This window comes from Pleurodeles waltl, chromosome 8 (assembly GCF_031143425.1).
Source record: "Pleurodeles waltl isolate 20211129_DDA chromosome 8, aPleWal1.hap1.20221129, whole genome shotgun sequence".
In the NCBI taxonomy this organism is placed as follows: Eukaryota; Metazoa; Chordata; class Amphibia; order Caudata; family Salamandridae; genus Pleurodeles; species Pleurodeles waltl.
The window spans coordinates 312338529-312360762 of NC_090447.1; the positions used below are offsets into that span (position 1 = coordinate 312338529).

Sequence of the window (22234 nt, forward strand, 5' to 3'; positions counted from 1 at the left end):
GAGAGTTTGGGGGGGTTTTTGGTAATGAGGTTATTTGGATGTCGGGATGGCCAGGGATACGGGATTGGGGGCAGGAGCCTGCAAGGTCTCTTCTCACCACATTGGCCACTAGTCATGCCCCTCTTTATGGTTTCTCTTCTGTGGTGTTTTCACTTTATTACTTTTTTGTGAGCTGTATTAAGATTTTGCACATTGCCTCCAATTTAAACCTGACTGCTTTTGATCCAAATTACCAGAAGGTTAAGCACCCGTTGATTTAGTGACTTTTGTGGTTCACTTTGACAAGGACTATGGTTGTTGCCTGGATGGGGTTACCACCCCACTTAATTTATAACCCAATTTCTTACACTTGGCAATTGGGCAAAAATATACAATAAGCATTCCATGATGGCCAACCACGCCTGTGGGCTGCTGCACTGATGGCCACCTCAGATTTCTTTGTTACACTCAAATGCAACTCATTCAATCAGAATCCAAGACAAATTAGGAATACTCCAGTGGTGGTGCAAGCAGAAAAATGGGGGGGAAAGCTGTTGAATAAGGAGCAGGACACTAAGGTAGACATGAAAGTCTTCCTGTCATGCCCAAGGGGCTGACCCAATCTCACTTGATGTGTCTGTTATAGTATGGGATAAATTAAGATCAGAGACACACGGTTAACACTGCAAGCAAGATCGTAAAAATTGAGTTTGTGCTATTCAACAGGACAGGGAAAATAGCTAAAGACACATAATTCCAGTGGTTAACTGGAGTACCCCGTAAGTACTACTAAAAGACTGCTTTATGTGGTCGGAAGTTCGTGCATGAGATGCAGCCCTGAAGCCTACAGATAGTTTGAGCGCGTCTGACCTTATTTGATCTCTGATCATTTATTTATAAAGGGACGCGTTAGAGGTTCGATGGACCTTTTGACAGTGCTTAGAGTGATTCCATCATGTACAAAATCTTTATACATAAACCAATCAAAACAATATAACATGCAACAAATCAATTATCAGAAGCTTTGAGTCAATAATTTTTACGAACCATGACCCATCCGGCCATGAATAACCATGCCTTTTAGGGGATTTATAAAGTTTATTTCCCTATGTTAAAAATGCTAATATCACATAAATTAATTTCAAACTGATTGATAACCATATACAAACAACACAGGCTGACCAAAGCGGTGGAAGAACCTCAATTTAACTAAAACATTTATTATTAGACATTCAATAGTTACAGTACAAATAAATGCTATCAACAACAGAGATAGCATACATCTAGATTCAACAGGTGAAAAAAATCAATCCTTTGTTAATAACATTTGTCAACACATTGGTCACCCTCCAGTTAAAATAGCATGTTTGGGCTTCATGCAAAAGTAATTTGGAAAACATCTAACTAAGGTTCTATCAAAATAGTGGTTGGTACCTAAAAGAAAAGAACAACATCTACAACAGAAGTAATAACATTTCGTATACCTCGCCTGAATAGATCAGTAAGCTGCAATTACTTTGTCAGTTGGACATCCGTCTGGTTAGCTTCAGCAAATGACAATGAAAGTGATTGGCTCAGACATGATTGTGCCTTAAGTTAACTGAACCAACTTAGAAAACATTGAACTAAGGAAACAGCATCCACAGCATTAACAACTAAGCAATGAAGCTAAAGTTAGGAAGGAGAAGACACCAGGAACTGCTCAGCTACTTGAACGGGACTTGAACAAAACTAAAATGAAAGAATGACTGACACGTACTGCAAAGTGTAGTCTGGATATACTAAAAATCTATAAAGCATTTTGTCACTTTGTCATTGGTCAGAATATCGTACGTTCCCAGGAGGATCAATGGATACTAAATTCTGAATCTAAAATAAAACTAGACAGTCTTTCACATATCGATGATTGGCTCCTCTTCTCTCGTTCCCATCACTAGCTTCATCAGGCAACTTTTTAGTTGCAATCCTAGCTGCATTCAGTGCAGCCACTGTTGAATCCTGGGAACATCTTCTTCTCACACGTCAAATCTACAAAGTATCAACTTCTAGTACAGGATGTTTCAGCAAGCAGTTTTCATGAGAAAGTTTAAGACATTTACAAATCACTTGGTCAGCACCGTGTGAACAATGGACAATGTTAATTTTTGGCTTTCACAAAACATTTATGAACATTTATTTCATGCCACGGAGCTTAACATGAGGTTCTGTCGACTACGCCCAAAATCTCAGAATTAATCAATGCCTACTATATTTACGCAACTACATAACATTAATACATTAGTAGGATCCACTAACACAATTTATTCTACATGTGCACATTATTTAAACTATACGTGTAAATTCTTTATTAATTGCCATACGTGAATGGTGGCCACTCAGGTGGGCACACTCTCCAAGACACACCATTTTTTCTATGTTATCCTAATTCATGTAAATTCTTAGCTATTAACTAATGCAAAGTTATTAGAAATTATTTCAGCTTTCACAATGGCACTAGCCTACCTTGAGAATTTGGGGTGCAGGTGCATTTAGAGCCTTGCAGGGTTCTTCCAGCCCCAACGTGGTGCACTGACAGTGCAAACAACCTGGTGTGGGTGAAAGCTGCAATGTCTCATCTCATGTACACCTGGAAGTGAAGAGGCATGCTCTACTTTCTAATCTTGTTGGAGTAAATGAAAATGATGCCATGCAATCATGGCAGTCATGTTTACATGGGTCTAAAAGCTAATGTAGAGACTATTTAGCAAACATTGACAAACCACAGACACAAACGTCTTGATTCTTTGACGCACCACTAAAAGGCTGCTTTATTTGACATTATCTATGGGCACAATTCTTTTGGAATTCTCGATGGGCTCAATCCTTTTGAAATTCACTTCGGGCTCAATGCTCTGCCATGCCCAACCAATACAGTTAGCATGTGGCCCTATTTAAGGTAGTATCCTCTTAGACAGGTCTTGCCAAACATAAACTCAGCAATCAACTTCATGCATAATTTCTCTAAGAGGCTGTGTGCTACTGTTGTCGTCAACTCGCTTTGGGCTCACTCAAACTAGCCAATGGCTGAAAGTACTGACTCAAAATCCCTTGCTACATGTATGCATGTTATTGTGATGTTGTGTAATGCTGGCATGTTACGTGGAAGACAGCTAAAGATATCTATAGCTTCTAGTTAAATATTTTTTATTATGTAGTTACTTAAAACCATTACAAAAAGATCAGAACATGTGCAAGATAACAGAAATAACATCAGCACCAGTTTAGAACAGCACAAGTAATAATATAAAAGATTGTTCGTCGTTGCATAGAGATGTCAATAATCCATTAACAACTTGAATTCCATAAGATGACTTTGCATGATGGCATTGACAAGCATTGTAAAGCTGCAAAGATTACAAGACTGTCAATAAAACCCAAAGACAAAAGGTAATTTGCTGATGGCAGCAAATACATTTGTTAGGATAACGGTAGTATCAAAAATCAATAGTAAATTAAAAAGCAAGTCCCAAAGTGGTTGTGTTTTACAGGGTCATTACCTAAAGTGCAATTTGTAAGATAAGAAAACCCTTTGGCTAAAATTCAGGTGTAGCTGCTACACTAATTTTCAAATCATGCCTGCTACTGCAAGGTGCAATACTGAAATCATATTCTACTGGACTTAGGCCCCCTTAAAATACATGCCTAATTGTGCATGTAGTCGGCAGTGGTAAGGCATAAAAACTGTCAGCATACAACAAGGGCCTTTAATTGTCAATAATCTGGCACCATGGCACCATGCAGGATCCAACTAGCCATGGCCATGAACTTACTGGTCTGTGCCAGATCGTTTACAGTCACTGCTGAGTAAATAAATGCCATCACCTCATTGCATGTTCTTATACCATTTTGTAGCAAAACGGTCTTAAGATAAATCCATCTCTGAGCGAGCAGTGCAGGACAACAACATATTATATGAATGGCAGATTCTGGAGAGGTACCACATAGTCGACAGTTTTTGGTAGCTTTGGGAATATTTTTCCAATGTACCCTGTAGTCGGTTTTGGGCATAGTTGGTAACAGAATCATTGATATATTCCTTAAAGCTGATTTCCCCAGGGAAGCTTTGAAATATAGTTGTAAGTGGATGATATGATTGAACCAGGACTTCTAATCAATGGCTACCTTTGATTTTTCTAATGTCCTGTTCCCTTGATAACCGTTTGCCTTGTGCTTGTAGCCACCTCTTTAAGGCTTCCATTGTCAAAAGAGTGTTGTCTGTGGCCTCAAGGATCACGTTCAGTGTGATTGCAGCCGCAACTAAAAATCGTGACCAAGTAAAGGTGGGTCTTAGAGCAGCTCTCAGTGCGCCCAGAGTAGCCCTAGATACCTTGTGGTGGTACTTGATTATATTTTTTTTTTTCAAAAGATGTCCATATTTTCAAGCCCAAATTCCAGGCGAATCAACGTGTGCTGCGTCCCTCTAAGGATGCCAAAAATCTTTCTGTATGCCGGTGTATGGCAGCATTCCAGAATCTTGAAGAACATGTCAGGAAAAGCCAGGTGGCCGTTAGTTGCAAGAGGTAAAATCTTGGCGCGTGTCACTCTTAAGATGCCCTCCACCATGTAAGCCATAGTGCAAATTACATAGCGCATAAACTGTCGTTGCGGCTTTTCCTGTTTGTGCTTCGGCATGCCAAGTGGGGTTTCCAGAGTTCGACAGCCAGACCCTCAGGTAATTGTATTTACCAATCGTACTTAGCTTGAGCGGGCCCAGCTGACATTCTTGCTGTCTTTGTTTGCTCGTTTCCCTGAACACCAAACCTTTTGATTTTTGAGCATTTAGTGTAAGGCGTTCTTGATGTTATATGCATGGAGTATTTCCAGCGCTTGTTAAGCTAATTTGGGTGAGATCGAGCACTTCTAAAACATCAGCATATTGCAATATAGGAAGAATACTGTGGGCTAATGTGGGTGGAAATATTCGACCCTTCAACTGCTATGCACCCAGGGCTGCTGTGTAAAGATTGAAAAGAGATGGGGCAATGACACAACCCTGCTTGAACCCCTTACTGATGTGTATTTTCTCAGTTGCGTGGCTGTGGGAGATCCTAATTCTCACCCATGTGTCCTTATACAAAACTGTGATTGCTGCCAATAATGGCTTTGGAATGACTCACATAGCAAGTTTGGCCCAGAGGATATTCCAATCAATACAATAAAAAGCAGAGCTATAATCAATGAAGCAGGCATAGAACCTGGGCATACGTGCTTCTGGAGCCTTATTACCAAATAAGAGAGAGCAATCACATTGTCGATGGTTTATGATTCTGGCCTGAATCCAGTCTGATAATACTGGATGATGTTGCTTTCGTAAATCCATGCCTCAAGTTCCAGCAGCAGCACCTTCGCAAACGTCTTTCCATTGCCATGAAGCAGTGCAATTAATCTGTAATTCTAAGGGGCAGTACAAGTGCCCTTTCTTTGAATCTGAAACAAGATGGAACCTTTCCATGATTCTGGAATAATAGATGATAAAACACACTCTTTAATTAAACTATGCACGTGTGCTGTCCAAGAGGCCCATTCGTCCATGAAATTGCTCCCTGGCAGCCCATTAGGACCCGGTGCCCCATCGGCCCTAAGGCCTTTAAGAATGCTTGATATCACGTGCTCAGTGATGCATATTGGATCACCTTTCAAGTCATCCAAGACTTCATTGTGAAGGCACTTTGCTGTATTATGTGTATCTGTGTCAAAGTATAAGGTTGTTACATATGCGCACCACCTATCTGCTGAAACTGTATTGTCTTTTGTAGGAGGTTGGCCTGGTTTGTAGTGGGTACCTTGGGTACTTACACCTTATACCAGGTCCAGTTATCCCTTATTAGTGAAGTAGTAGTGTTCTAGCAGCTTAGGCTGATAGAGGTAGCCATAGCAGAGCAGCTTGGGCTGAAGTAGGAGGCATGCAAAGCTCATGCAATACCACTTATAGTTACACAGTACTTATACACAAGTAAAGACAATACTCAGTGTTACAAAAAATAAAGGTAGTTTATTTGGGTAACACAGTACCAAAAATATCTCAGAGGCAATGCTCCTCCTGGAGGTAAGTATTATACACAATATATACACTAGACACCAAAATAAGGTACGTAATTAGACATAAGTTAGTGCAAACAATAGGAAATGCTATAGAATACAATGGGAGAAAATAGGTCCGGGGCAACAGAAACCATATACTAAGAGAGTGGAATGCGAATCACAAATTCCCCCCTAGACAAGTGTAGTGTGTGCAGAATCGCTGGGAGAGTACGAATACAGAAAAAGGTAAGTAAATTACCCCACCCCAGAGCCCGGAAAAGCAGGAGTAAAGGACTGCAAGTTTCCTTAGGACACAATTACCTCGTGATTGGGATTTTGCAGTAACCAACCAAATCTGCAAACAATAACTGCTGGATTCCTGGACCTGAATACCTGCAAAAAAAGAGGACCAAGTCCAGAAGTTGAAAGAAGTTCCAGGAAGGGCAGGAGCCACTGCCAACCCAGAAGAGGGTGCAAAAGAAGAGTCCCCGCTGGATGAAGTCTGCAGGAATGCACCCTAGGAAGATGCCAGCGGGTACCTGCATGATGCAAAGGATGTCTCACGACGTGAAGATGTATGCAGACATGATTTCGTGTTGGAAGTTGCCAATAAGCCTTGGTTACGACAAAAGTGCGTTTTGCATTAAAATGGCGCTGGCTGGACCCATGAGGGACCTGGGGCCTCAACTCTGTGTGAGGAGGAAGAGGGGTCTCTCAACACTTTAGAGAGCCCTCAGGGTGCCAGACAGCCCCCACGGGAGTCCCAGGACATGGGGACAAAGGAGTTGCAAAACACGGTTGGTATAGCACAACAAAGGAAGGTCCCACGCTGCCGGAGAAAAACTCAGCAAGTTGAGTGCCGCAGGATGAAGTTCTGGGGACCTGGGCCAGGCTGTGCATGAAGGAATTTTGCAAATAGTGCACAGAGGCCTCAGGAGGTGAAGAAGATGAAGTATACAGGGGTACCATCGCTCTCAGAGAAGGCAAGGCCTTACCTCCTCCAAATTGTGTCAGCAGGACCTCAGGACAGTCTATGTCGATGGGGTCCACTCTCTGTGTCCTTAGGAGCATGCTCGTCATTGTGAGAGGAGTCCAAAGGTACCGGTCGTCGTCTTGGAAGGTGCCTGCGTGAGCAGGGGAGTGACTCCGTTACCCCACTGGAGATTTCTTCAGGTCTTCTGGTACAGGGTGAAGACAGGGAGTCCTCAGAGCGTGCACACCATGGAAACTGTTGCAGTTGCTGGCTGGAGCTGAAGTTGCAGAGGAAAAGTATCCCTTGTGGATACTTTGTTGCTGTTACAGCGGTTCCTGGAGCAGGCTGCGGTCGATCCAAGGTCAGAGGATGAAGCCATAGTTGCAGAGGATTCCTCAAGGAAACTTGCAAGCAGAATCTGAAGAGAACCCACAGGAGAGACCCTAAGTAGCCCTGAGAGGGGGACTGGCTACCTTATCATTTAAGGACCTATCAGGAGGGGTCTCTGACGTCAGCTGCTGGCACTGGCCACTCAGAGCCCTCCAGAGTGCCCCCACACCTTGCAAAGCAAGATGGCTGAAGTCTGGGACACACTGGAGGAGCTCTGGGCACCACTCCTAGGGTGATGATGAACAGGGGAGTAGTCACTCCCCTTTCCTTTGTCCAGTTTTGCACCAGAGAAGGAGACATGGGGTCCCTGAACCGGTGTAGACTGGCTTATGCAAGGAGGGCACCATCTGTGCACTTCAAAGCATTTCCAGAGGCTGGGGGAGGCTACCTCCCCCAGCCTGTAACACCGATTTCCAAAGGGAGAGGGTGTAACACCTGCTCTCAGAGGAAATGCTTTGTTCTGCCTTCCTGGGACTGAGCTGCTCAGACTCCAGGAAGGCAGAACTCTGTCTGTGGGGTGGCAGCAGCTGTAGCTGCAGTGCAAGCCTCAGAGAGCTGGTTTGGCAGTACTGGGGGTCCATGGTGGAGCCCCCAGGATGCATGGAATTGCTCCCCAATACCAGATTTGGAATGGGGGGACAATTTCATGGTCTTAGACACCTTACATGGCCACATTCGGAGATACCATTGTGAAGCTACATATAGGTATTGACCTATATGTAGTGCACATATGTAATGGCGTCCAAGCACTCACAAAGTCTGGGGAAATGGCCCTGAACTATGTGGGGGCATCTTAGTAACTTTGCACCTAACCTTCATCAAATGAAGGTTAGACATATAGGTGACTTAAAAGTTACTTAAGTGCAGTGAAAATGGCTGTGAAATAGTGTGTGAATTATTTCATGCAGGCTGCCATGGCAGGCCTGTGGAAGCGTTTGTCTGAGCTCCTTATGGGTGGCAAAAGAAATGCTGCAGCCCCTAAGGATCTCCTGGAACCCCAATGCCCTGGGTACCTAGGTACCATATACTAGGGACTTATAAGTGGGTCCAGTATGCCAATTGAAATTGGTAAATGGAGTCACTAGCCTACAGTGACACATTTAAAAGCAGAGAGAGCATAAGTACTGAGGTTCTGATTAGCAGAGCCTCAGTGACACAGTCAAGCACTACTGACAACACATAAATTAGGCCACAAACTATGAGCACTGGGGTCCTGTCTAGCAGGATCCCAGTGAGACAGGCACAACACACAGTGACATACAGGTTTTTAATCTATGAGCAATGGGGTTCTGGATAGCAGGTTCCTGATGACACAGTAAAAACACACTGACACACACTCACAAACAGGCCAAAAGTGGGGGTAACCATGCTAAGAAGAGGCTACTTTCTCACATGCTTGACAAATTACTTACTTGCCAAGTTGTTGATGTAATTCCAGAATTTGCTTGACTTACTTGGTGCTAGCAGGGAATGTATATATAACCATTCCTTCTCTATTTGTATCTGTTTCATTTGCCAAACCAATTTCTTATCTGCTTCCCTAGCACTTTTTACTTTTTCTTCCTTATAGCAACTCTTCTAGATTCTGTGGTGAACCATGGTAAGGCAACAGTTTTTTTTTACTCTCTCAGAAGTCTTTAGTTCCAGAGAAAATGGTACACTGGTTACCCATATTTTGTGTTGATTGCTTCCTATGCTCTTTAATGGATAAGACCTTGTGTAGGGCTGTTATTATCATCTCCCATTGTTTTGGGGCCATTACAGCATTGAGGCTGTGGAACCAGTGCTATCAATCTGTCCATCAGTGCATTTGATGGCAGTGCGACACGCTTTCTGAGTGGTGTGGGTGGTGTGAGATGTGGTGGAGTGGCGACTTAGTCTTCTGCTATTTTTCATAGCCTTTCTTATTTTTTTCTTTTGACGGCGTGAGAATAAGCCATTGCCCCTCTTCATTTTAGAGATCAACCCACTTGCTTAATTGCCTCCTTGTGGTTCATATTAGATTTCCTCAACTTGTTCTGCGGGCCCTTTGAACTGACTTTCGTGATAACCATGTTCATCATCTTCCATGTTCAGTGTGGATGGGTCCAACTGTTGACTATGCTAATTTTTCTCTGAGCTTAATACCCTGAAAGATTGAGCCCTCTCTATGGCACCGCTATCTGTAAAGCTTTTGTCCATATGGTCTACATGTGCTGATCCCTCCTGCAGGGTTGAATGGCAGATTTATCATTGATTGGGGAATCCAAGCATGTAGTTTTACAATGATTTAATGATGACGACAATAGCCCTGGTACTGTAGTAAGCTTGTTGATGATGGCACGGTTTACTTTGTGATCATTGTGTTTTTGAGTAAACCAGTAATCAACCTCAGTACTCAGACTGTCCATCTTCTTCTCCAGCGACAAGACACTCTACCTAAACTTCAAACTTGTGTGACTGCTATGAAAGAGCCTTGACAGCCGCCAGTAAGGAACAGTTGATGGTGGCAATAATGCGATCTGCAGTGCCATCATCAAATGCTTTGAGGTCTAGAGAATAGTTGTCTATTGATTTAGTGCCTTGGGGTATCCTTTGTTCCTCCTCAATGCCCATTTCCTTCTCCCAGGGATGGGTAATGGTTGAAGCGATGTGCTTTGAGACTTTTAAGGGCAACCCAGCTCCCCTTTATTTCTTCTCAAACTGTCATATGGTGTCGAGCACATCAAGTACCATTGCCTCCATTATGAACTTGTGACCTGATCCTTATGGTGCAGGCCTCAGATCTGCTGAGTTCGGACTATGGACTTATTCCTGGCTGCCCTGATTGCTATTCTCAGCATGTGAACTCTGTGCTCTTGGGTTAGGGTTTAAATTGCACTCCTTTACTCTGTTGATAAGATTGTTTACAGGATTTATGCCTCCATCATAAAGTGTTAAGAGATCTCTCGGATTTCAGGCCCCTCTGCCTTGGCAACATGCATATTTGTGTTCTGTAAGGTCATCACTTGGTCTGCCAACTCCACCATCTCTGCAATTACAGACTCTTCTAGGCTACTACGTCAGAGGCTGCATAATGCCTGGCCACTTCCTGATATGCTGACCCCACCACCTCAGGATTCAATACCTCTGTCCCGGTTAATTCCCTGCCCTCCATCTTTCTTCTTGTGAAGTACTTGTGTAAATAATTTTTTGTGAGCTGATTGCCTTCTGCATCTATGGTGGATGTTATGGCCTTTAGGAATATCTTCCCCTTGCCCGTTTCCATGTTTCGCTGGGAGACAAGTTGCTTCTGCTGCCTCTCATCACCCACCATTGCCCCTGTTCCAATGGTATTGTTCTTCCTCTCATTAGGCTTAACCATTTTGTTTATTACCAATGAGCCAACTCTGTCGGATGCTTGCAATAGCTAGAAGGATTTTTGGTTTCTTAGTATCTTGGTATTCCCTGTGTTCTCAATAGACTTTGTAGCCTAACCACCTGCCTTTGAGCCACAAAGACCATATTTGAGACCTTCCAGCCGGAGTAGAAAATCAAGGCAGTTGTTGTAATCTGCTGTCTATGAGGCTTCTATGTCTATGCCTCAACCCCAGCGCCAGCCTTTCTTGAAGCTACTCCTCAAGTTTCTCAGGTTTCTCAGGTTGCTCGAGTTGTTCAGAGTGTTCCGCTTGGTGTGGCTGTGCTGGAGGCTGTAATGATTATTATTAAGCATCAATGGCGGCAATTGGCCAGGCCCTTCCTTAAACTCAGAGTGGTTCCAGAGTAATTCCAGAGTGAATATAGGGTGCCCCTCATAGGCCACGGCTGCACAGCACTACAACAGCAGCCTAACAGCACAGATGTTCAGGAGAGGGAGCTGAACAGGTCACAGCAGCACAGGAGCTCTGGAGGGGTGCTGAGCACAGCACAGCAGCCTACCCGACAAGCCGCACCCAAACCTAGCTGGGCCGGTTCCGCAGGGAGGCTGGGCACCCACTCTGTGGAGACTGACTACAGCCCTACACTCAGGAGAAACACCCCTTGCAGTGTTTATATGATGGATGGCCCAGAGGGGAAGACGGCCGGGTGGAAGGTAAAATAGAGTAGGTGAGGAGAGGCAAGGTGGGGCAGGGACTCACGCAGCCAAAACCAGACCTGACTACAGACGATTGCAGAGCTGATGGAGAGCTGATTCTTGCTGAGCTGGTGCTTGCCAAACTTATGCGCATCTCCTGTTAGGGAGAGGACTGTTATGACTGTTATGGGAAGGGCGCGCCTCACCTCAGACAGCAGACCGAGTAAACTAAACCTGCACGGAGGGCCTCTCCCGCCTCTGCCAACTCAGCAGAGGGCACCTGGCAGCAGTGGATATGGAGCGCAGTAGCTCCTCGGTTCTGTGACATCACGTCCTGTAACTCCACCCCTCCAATGCTCTTTATGATACGGCATAGTGGCATAGTGGATGCAGCACCTAGTGAGGTCCTTCCTTGCTAAAAATGTCTATAGCCAGACCCTGATAGCAAGCGAGCTTCTGCTCTCTCCTAGTACTGCAGAATAAGAGTCTCTGCAATGTTAGAACTTTCTTGCAATAAGCTATACTAGCTCTGATGTACGTTCATAACATAGGCTATTTGTGGCATCAGCAGCAGACCATGTACATGCTTTTGTTGTTATTAGAGTCGCATGATGCAACTTAGTTCACACAAATTAAATAACTCAACCTTTTTTCCCTTAGTGAAAAACCGCATGGGGTTAGAGTTTACTACTGGAGTACATTCCTGGCACCTGAAGACATTTACAGTTCACTTAAGGAATCTACCACCTTCAAGCAGAGACAATTTGACAGGAAGCATGTGCCACAGACTCTGAATTCTTCTGCAGAAGCACTGTTCTTTGAAGATGATCTTGATGTGATTACCACAGAACTTTTTGGTAACATTATCTCAATTACAACTAAAAATCCTCAGTTATGTATTTTGGTATGTTCTATTTAGCATACTGACATATTTTTTGTTGTCATTAAAGCTTCAGGTTCTGGAGAATTTGACGTGGCTGTAAAATCAGGTAAGGTAAACACAAGACAGTTGTTTTAAAATGTCTCTGTAATCATGAATGAGTCAAGATTCAACTGCATGTTGATAGTAGATACATCAATAGTGTTTGAAGGAATTGCCAAGCCACCTTTTTTACAGTGAAGTCTATGTTAAACATATAGACATGTACCTATGTTTGCTAAATATGTCTCTACAGTGTGCCTTAGTGGAATGTGCCTTATATGACTGAAATACCAGATCTTTAAAATGAAAGAGATTATAGCAACACTGTCAAAGATGTGTAGCAGTACTAGTGACAATTTGCAAATATCTTACTATTACGAAAGATAAACTGTGTAGTAATCCAGTGCTGATATGGGGTCTACATTACTGCTGGAGTGGTTCTGACTTTCCTTGCAGTTTCAAGAGACAACAAAGTAAGTTAAATTCTTGTGGTGTTACCCTTGCACTCATTCTGCGATTGGCAGCAGGCATCTGGATTACAAAACTGGAGGTGGCACACCTAGGCACACCTCAGCAAATGAGACCACTCCTCCTGTTTTTTTGCGTCACTGGTTTCTCTAATGGAGGCTACCTGCACAACTTTAGGACACATTAGAAACTTGAGAATACTAGGAAATGATACATTGTGGGTCCCTTGGTGTAGGAGGACATGACCAGGCACACCACCAAGTTTATACAAGAAACATCTGTGGTCTGAATCAACACTTGCAGGTTAAGACAGAATCAGATTATTTCCCCCCAAAAGTTACAGGAGACTGCAGTAAAATAAGAGACAGGCAAAGCCAATCAGTTTCAGTTTGCCAGTGTTTTGAGTTTGCTATTATTGACTTTGCCAATGCTTTTACAATTATGCCACAAACAACAAAGTAATGGAATAAATGCTTGAATTAATCTTCGTCACTGGCAATCATCAAAGGTAACTTGATTGTTGCCCACCATGATACTCTAGAAGCAGACCAGTATTATGCAAATCAGTCTTTGTCCTACTTGAATAGGAACAGTCTAGACCAAACTACCAGCTTAGGTTTCTTTCAGATAGGAAAACAAATAATCTCAGACTAGTCTTGGCCTACTTAGACCTAAACGCTGAGGTATTATATTCTTTCAAGAAGGGTGCCACATTGCATGTACATATAACATGGCAACCATTTTCAAATTATTAGAAAAAAAATATTGGATAGCTTGGAAAATTATTTTTTATATTCCTAAAATAGTCACCACTTAGCCTCATGACATGTTGCGTCATACTATGGTGTTTTATGCAACATGGAGGTATGGAAAATGCACTTTGCAGAAGGCAAATGCAATTTTAAAAGCATTTTGATTTGGCAAAGCCAATAGTGACAAGTGGTGGGAAAGAGTGCCCTGGGAAGACAAACTTGAAGGAAGAGAATGTAGGAGGAAGAAGTCAGTGGTGGAAGAGGTGAAAGAGAAAGAGAGTGTGACACTGAGTCAGAGCAGTTCTCAGTATCAGAGACAGTAGGCAACAGAGCAAGACAGAAGAGGTGGGGCAAGAGAAAGAGGAAGAGAGAGAGAGGGTTGTGGGAGTGAAGGACTAAGCGTGCATGGCCTTCAGAGCCTAGAAAGAGAGAGAGGTACTAGTAAGGTGTGACCTATACGGAGTGCTAAGTTGTAAATCATTTTTCAAACAAAACTAAAACCAGTTTCTTAATGTATAAAGTAGAAGAATACATAGAAACAATAAAAAATGACAGCAAGAATTAAATGCTCCAGGGGCTGAACACACACATGAATAGGGAGAAATGCTATCATGTCAAGAGTAGGGACTCGAGAAAGATGAGAAAGTCATCCAATCATAAGTAAGGGACAGACCAAAAGCCCACTTTAAGAAGCATTGCTTATGATTCTGTCTGTATCAGATGGCTATTGCTGTCTGCAGTGAGACCCCAATAATTAGCAGTGGATAATTTTATCATTGTAACCAAGGGACTGAAATTGCTATCCATGAACAGGCTACACTGACCCTGCTTCCATGCAAATCTTTCTCCTTTAACTGTACCATCATCAATTTCTTTTTAAACATGCAGTTGTAATAGCCATGAGGTGTTGTAATAGAAAATAATTTTCTGTTGAGTAAAGTTCATAAAAACTATGGCCCTCATTACGACCCTGGCAGTGGGTGATAAAGTGGGGGTAATACAGCCAACAGGCTGTAGCCCCTGCACTCACTGACGACTGCATTGTGATGGTGATGGGAGGAGGCTCCTGGGCAGCCCCTGCACTCACTGATGGCTGCATTGTGGTGGTGGTTGGAGGAGGCTTCTGGGCAGCCCCTGCACTCACTGATGGCTGCATATCCACAGCTGGCATTGGGGGCCCAGTGTCAGCTGGTGGTGGTGGTGGCAGTGTTAGCCTGACAGCTTCCGCTGGCGTAGAGTGCCTCGTCTCCTCCTGTCCATAGGTCAGGGATCCCTTCACCTTCCTGGCAGGGGTGGATGGGCTCTTCCCCTCTCCGCCTGGTGGTGCAGGCTCCTTCCCCTTCTTCACAGCTGGTGCAGGCCCCTTCCCCTTCTTCACAGCTGGTGCAGGCTCCTTCTCAATCTTCACAGCTGGTGCAGGCCCCTTCCCGTTCTTCACAGCTGGTGCAGGACTCTTCCCTATCTTCCCTGGTGGTGCTGGATCCTTTCCCTTCAGTGTTGTAGGTTTGGTATCCTTACCACCATGAGTAGGTGGTGCCACCACTGTCCTCGTGGACTGAGGTGCTGGGCTGTGTCATTGGTACCCTGCCCATACATGCAGGACGGGGAGAGGGGGATGGAAGAGGTCAAATTGGGAAAGAAAAAGCTTTTTAGGCACCGTGGGGTGGGAGGAGGGAGGAGTAATGGGAGTGAAGGATGAGGGAGTGGTTATTGGAGGTGTATGTTTGCTGAATTTGGGTGCAGGTGCATGGGCTGTATGCTAATGTGAGGTGGATGGTTGTTGGGTGTCTGAGTGCTTGCGTTTGTGTCCTTTAGGAGTGGGGGACAGACATGGTGGGAGAGGACAGAGGGGACGCATGCATGCCTGTTGTGGAGGTGTCTGCTCGTGAGGTGTGTGCCCTGCTTGGTGTGGTGAAGCTGATAGTGGATGTAGATGTAGATGTAGAGAGGAGGCCAGAGCCTGAATCGATCTCTGGTGGGCCACCAATCCACCATGAACCCCTCTAGGAATGCATTGCATTGCTGCATCTGGGATGCCAGCCCCTGGATGGCATTCACAATGGTTGACAGCCCTACAGAGATGGATCTCAGGAGGTCAATAGCCTCCTCACTTAGGGCAGCTTGGCTCACTGGGGCAGGGCCTGAGGTGCCTGGGACAAAGGAGATGCCCACCCTCATGGGTGAGCGGGCACGGGCAACTCGCTGAGGGGCTACTGGGAGGGCGGTGCTGGTACGGGGGTGGCGGCTGTACCTGCAGCTGGGGTGGTCACAGAGGTGTCCGTCACCACCAGGGAGCTCCCATCGGAGGATGTATATGAGTTTGTGTTGTCCCCTCCAGTCTCCGCTGTGGTGATCCCCTCGCCCTGCGTCCCACTTGTTCCCTCGGCGTCAGTGGACTCTGCCTCCAGGGTCATGTGGGATGCAGCTCCCTCTGTCACCTGTGCCCCTGCTCCGATGCCAGATGATGCTAATGCACACACGGACAGGATAACAAAACAAGAAAGGGGGGAGAGAGACAAAGGATACACTCGCTCAATAACTGCACCAACACCACCGTTGGCGTACACAGCACCCTCACACACATGGGAACAGGCCTACACACTATGCATTGCACTACCAGTGAAATGGCCAACTGCATCACACCTGGGACCCACGCAGCTCTGCCTAGTTGTGACTACAAACATGCGAGGTTACCTGTATTTGCCATGCAACCATTACCCCTCAGAGGACCCACGCTGCAATGTCTGGCCTGGCCTTAAGGGCACCGACTAACACACAGTGTTAGTGGGCACCCCTTCCTTGTTGAGCAGCCATCCCCAGCTGGGCCTCCGCGGTCTTCCTTGCCCAGCGTCTCAGGTCCTCCCACCGTTTCCGACAGTAGGTTCTCTGTCTGCCATAGACCCCTAGGACCACAACTCCTTTGTGATGGCACACCATATTCCCTTCTTTTGATGGCCTGCAGAAGCTATAAAGACAGGAAAACACCATTAAACTAACAGACCAGACTGTCACACAAATGGCCCAGCATGCCCGTTTCCCTCACCATTGACACACACACATTGCCCAGCGCACGACAGGTACACCACCAACAGATAATCCACCCTTATACAATACTTTCACACACATCCCCATGTATCTGTTCCACATGCATCGTGCCCACAGTGTACTCACCTGTTGGTCTGGAGATCTATACAACAGTCCGTACTAGGTAGGACCCCATTCACCAGTCGCTCCAACTCCTCTGAAGTGAAGGCTGGGGCCCTTTCCTCGGTCACACGGGCCATGGTAGGTCCCAGACACAGGTCACAGCAGCACATGCAGTGTAGGTCTTCTCCTGTTGAAGGTCAGGAAACAGGTGAGGAATGATTGAGATAATGGTTGTAACTTCCATGGCCGTGTATACCGTCACCACCGGCGTACATGCCCATTGGCTACTGTACCCCATAAAGGCCAATATTATCGACCGAGGACTTGCACAGCGGTTCACGACCACCTACCACCACCATGCACAACGTCGGCGGAATTACCTCACTTTCACCTGTCCCTCCACACAGGACCAGTGGTCCCCATTTCAGGGTGGGGTGAACAGGCCTATCGATAATTGCTGTGTCACAGGATAAATAGGCACATACTTTGAAAATTACACTGTCCCAATACATGATTGCACGATGTAGACTGCTGTTGTGGTATAGTTGTTCAATTTGTGACAGCCTACTCACTCTTGCGCACCTCAGATACCTACCGCTGCGGATGAATAGGAGATGGAGACATACCCCCGTGTACAGACCCCTGGTGGACCTAGCTACACTGGAGGACAGGCACATAATACTCACCTATAGACTGGACAGGGCCACAATCAGAGAGCTGTGTGCCCAGTTGGAGCCTGACTTGATCTCATCTATCCGTCATCTGACTGGGATCCACCCTCTTGTGCAGGTTCTATCAGTGCTCCATTTCCTGGCAAAATGATCCTTTCCAAGTGACAGTGGGCTTGGCAGCAGGAATGTCACAGCCAATGTTCTCAATCGTGCTGGCAAGAGTGTTGTCTGCCCTGGTAAAATAGATATGCAGCTACATTGCTTTCCCCCAGGTGGAAGATTTGGCCACAGTGAAGGCCGGATTATACGCAATGGGACATATCCCCAATATTATTGGTGCGACTGACGGAACACATATTGTGCTTGTCCCTTCCCAGCAGAATGAACAGGTGTACAGGAATTGTAAGAGTTTCCACTCCATAAATGTGCAGATCCTGTGCCTGGTGAACCAGTACATCTCCCACGTCAGTGCTAAATATCCTGGGTCAGTGAATGATGCCTTTGTCCTGAGGAATAGCAGCATCCCAAATGTGATGTCCCATCTAGAGAGGCACAGGGTGTGCCTTCCCACCCAGTGTATGTTAGTGTATGCCTCTGATGTTAGCCAAATAGGATATTGTGTGGCTAAGTGTTGTCCCTCAATACTTGCAGGTGACTCTGGCTACCCAAACCTATCATGGCTGCTGACCCCTGTGAGGAATGCCGGGACAAGGGCTGAAGAACGTTATAATGAGGCACATGGGCGAACCAGAAGGATCATTGAGAGGACCTTTGGCCTCCTGAAGGCCAGGTTCAGGTGCCTCCATCTGACAGGTGGATCCCTGTGCTACTCACCCGAGAAGGGGTGCCAGACAGTAGTGGCACGCTGCATGTTGCACAACCTGGCCCTCAGATGCCATGTACCTTTTCGGCAGGAGGAAGAAACTGGAGATGCCTCTGTGGCAGCAGTGGACCCTGAGAACAGTGAGGACGAGGAGGCAGAGGATGAGGATGTGGACAACAGAACATCAGTGATCTGTCAGTACTTCCAATGACACACAGGTGAGACAGTGCAACTTCACATTCCTATGACTATTGTATTCTGTGTGGCAGTGGCATTCTGGCATTTCCCACTTGTTACTTCTACTTACTGTCACCTATGGATTATCATTTTACAGATGTTGGTGATATGACAACAATGTCCTGATGTGATCACTACAGCCAGCAACAGGTCATTCATTCAATGCTCTCACTATGTACAGTTCATTTACAATGGATGTAGCTGTTTCAAACAATACAAATTTGCAATATGTGAAATACTAGTAGTCAAGTTTTATCCAAGGGTGTTTATTATAGTGCTAAGAAATTAAGGGGAAAGTGCAATGGAATGTGGTGATGATATAGGAAGGTCCAGGGTATTGTTCCAGTCTGTTTGTAGCACAGGGGCAGTGTCCAAGGGGACATAGGAAGGGGAGCAATGGCAGTTTATGGGGGACAAGGTGACTGAGTGGAACACAAGGGGGACAATCAGGAGAGTCCCATTTCCTGGTGGTGGTCTTGACAAGTGTCTCTGGCTTCTGTCTGGGCCGCAGGAAACGTTTGTGGGGTCGTTCACTTTCTGCAGGAGGAGGGATACTGGTGGCCTGTGGGTCCTATGGCGGGGCCTCCTGGCCACTAGTGGCATCGGAAGTGGAGGGCTGTTCAGTTGACTGGCTAGTGGTAGGGGCCCGCTGGTGTGCTGTTGTCTCCCTCATGATGTTGGCCATGTCTGCCAGCACCCCTGCTATGGAGATCAGGGTGTTGTTAATGGCCTGCAAGTCCTCCCTGATCCCCTGACACTGTCCCTCCTGCAGCCACCTGTTCTCCTGCACCTTGTCTAGGATCTGGCCCATTGTATCCTGGGGATCTCACATAGTGCCTCCTGGAGAGTCGGTTCCCTGGTCCTGTCCTCCCCCTGGCACACAGCAGTCCCCCCAGTGTCCCTGTTGGCCTGTGCCTCTGTGCCCTGAAGGGTGTGAACACTGGCACTTACACCAGGTCCCTGATTGTCTTGGGGGGGAGGTGTGGGCTGGGGTCCCTGTACAGGTGGGCACACTGCTGATTGATGTGTCCTGGGGACAGTGGTGTGGGTTCACTGGGTGGGCGCTGTGATGTTGGTTCCTGATGGGGGAGGCACTGTGGTGGTCTGTGAGTGGGCTTGGGTGACCGGCTGTCCAGTGGTCCCTGTTGGGCCAGGTAGGTCCTCCAGATCCAGAAGTCCAGATTTACTGTCATCACTGGGGGCCTCTTCTGTTGGGGGACTGGATAGTGGTGGCACCTCCTCTCCACTGACATTTGCTGGGGTACCAGTGGGGTTGTAAATGATGTATTATGCTTCACGTGTATGACCTTTGTACTTTCCTAGCTTTCCCTCTATGGTTGTTGTTGCCTGCCACCTTTGTTTGTGTATGGGGATGTGTTGTGGGATTGTTAGTTTCCCCATGCTGTGCATGCTTTAGTGAGGGTGTCCATGCAGGCCTGGGAGGGGTGTCCATGCATTGTTATGTCATGCAGGGCTTGGCATTGGGATTAGTGAGATGTGTAGGTGCAGTGTGTGGGGTGGAGTGATGGTAGTGAGGGTGACGGTGTGAGATGGCATGCAGGTATGGGAGGTGATAAATTATAATTGTTGACTTACCAGTGTCCAGTCCTTCGGCAACTCCAGCGAGTCCCTCAGGATGTAGTATTGCCAGTACCTGCTCCTCCCATGCTGTGAGCTGCGGGGGAGGAGGTGGGGGGTCCACCGCCAGTCCTCTGTATGGTGAGCTCAGGTCTTGCTGCAATTAAACGTACCTTCCCCCGTAGGTTGTTCCACCTCTTCCTGATATCGTCCCTTGTTCTTGGGTGCTGTACCACAGCATTGACCCTGTCCACAATTCTCTGCCATAGCTCCATCTTCCTTGCTATAGATGCTGTACCTGTGCTCCAAAGAGCTGAGGCTCTCTCTGACAATTTCCTCAACCACGCACCTTAACTCCTCCTTAGTTAAACGGGGGTGCCTTTGTGGTGCCATGGGTGTTGTGTGATGTGTGTTGGTGAGGGTGTGTTGGATGATGTGGTGGGGTTTGTGATGTGGAGTGCGTGAGGGGTGTATGGGTGTAAGTCATATGTGTGTCTAGTTGTCTCTGTGCTCTTCTTCTCAGTCTCCTGGTGGCCATTGTTATTCGTAAGGGGTTGTGGGTAATGTGAGTGTATGTTTTATAGTGGTGTGTGGGTGTGGTGTGTGTATGGATGTCAGGTGTGTGTTTTTTGGTATTGGCCAATGTAGTGTTGTTTTGGATGTGGGTGTCCATTCTGACTGCTGCGGTATGTACCGCCAATGGTTTACCGCCGTGGTGATTCGTGGGTCATAATGTGATGGACGTTGTTTTGTTGGCATAACGGTATGGGTTTTGGTACTGCCACTTTATCACTGATCTTTGGTCTGGCGGATTTCTGTATGTGGCTGATTTCTGTCAGATTGCTGTGTGTGTGTCATAATATGGTGAACAGATATCCGCCACCTCGGTGGTATGTTGGTGGCCGTCAGTGGGGCTGTAAGTGGAATTTACTGTCAGTGTCATAATGAGGGTCTATGTGTTGGTTGACTGAATGGTTGATTGATTAGTTAGCTGACTGATTGAGATCTGGTTAACTCATCATCATCATCAAACAGACTTTATTCGACTTTCAACAAGCCATAAAAGTATCAAGTAATAGCACATTTAGTAATAAATATGTATAAGAAAAATTATAAATAAATAGGGAAAGTAATAAAACACATCCTTAATTCATTCAAGGACAGGTATATAAAACTTGATAAATTTACATCAGTGCAAAATCGAGTTCCATTACAGTATTTTCTAGAGAGTGAGGAGTTTACCGGAGAGTCTGGTTAACTCAATGAGGACCAAACCCACTTCACGACTTGAAAACATGTGATTCGCGAAATCACAGGTTTCCAACCACACAATTACTTTTGTTTTTGTGCCCAACCTATTTTGTGAGTCATAAAAGCGCTTCTGACTCACAAATGTTTTTTCTGATCCATTCTGAATCACAAATATGCATGACAAGGGGGACAACTGCTAAATGTGAGTCACAATTGTGTGTATCAATGTGGTTGCAGACCATTGATCAGTTACCAGCACCTTAAAGGAGGTAGTATTTGATTGACAAAGAGAAGGTGTCTATTGGAAGACATTCAATTTTTGTAGGCAAAATCACTTTCACATACTTCCAAATGCAAGTCACTTCCACAGCCAAAACGGAGAAATTTAACAAATTGAGGAATATAGGAAAAAGAGAAATACTTGCTCTGTGTCATCAGAGATCCAGATTTTACCTTACGTGTTAAGGTATTCAACCCATCTAATGCAAGAGGCTCAAATTCTTCAAGACATATGTTTAGTGGGGGCTCCAGTTCCCACTGAGTAGGCCATGATATTCCCAGCATAAAGGCAAACAAGTGAATGACAATTTAACCTAAACATGTGGAGGTTAATTACTTCCCCCCATTCTCATTAGGGCCACACTTACTTGCCTTGATACAAGGAGAAATCACACAACTTATAATTACCTTTCCCCTACCCAAGGTCCAGTGAGTTGTAACAGCTTGTAAACGCTGTGGAGCAGATGACTCGCAACTGAGAAAAAGTATAATGCTTAGATAATCAGGCATAATCCATGAACCCTGCCACCATCTGAGCATGGCTGGGTGCAGACTGACATGGTCTTTGGTACACCAAAAACTCGTCTGCGCATTGGCCCATTTTTTATGGCAGATCAGGCTTGCTAGTGCAGGTATGTGACAGCCCACTAGACTGCATGCCACAAACACAA

At 45.7% G+C, this 22234-nt stretch overlaps 1 protein-coding gene across 1 annotated transcript in view; it reads left to right on the plus strand.

The window, feature by feature from the left end:
- The window catches only part of LOC138249086 (suppressor of tumorigenicity 14 protein homolog), a 605612-nt gene that overhangs the window by 187282 nt on the left and 396096 nt on the right, over window positions 1-22234 (plus strand). Inside the window, exons 5-6 of the mRNA XM_069203127.1 lie at window positions 12096-12292; window positions 12386-12424. Of these exons, the coding sequence (XP_069059228.1) occupies window positions 12096-12292; window positions 12386-12424 (236 nt within the window). The remainder of the gene's footprint in view (window positions 1-12095; window positions 12293-12385; window positions 12425-22234) is intronic.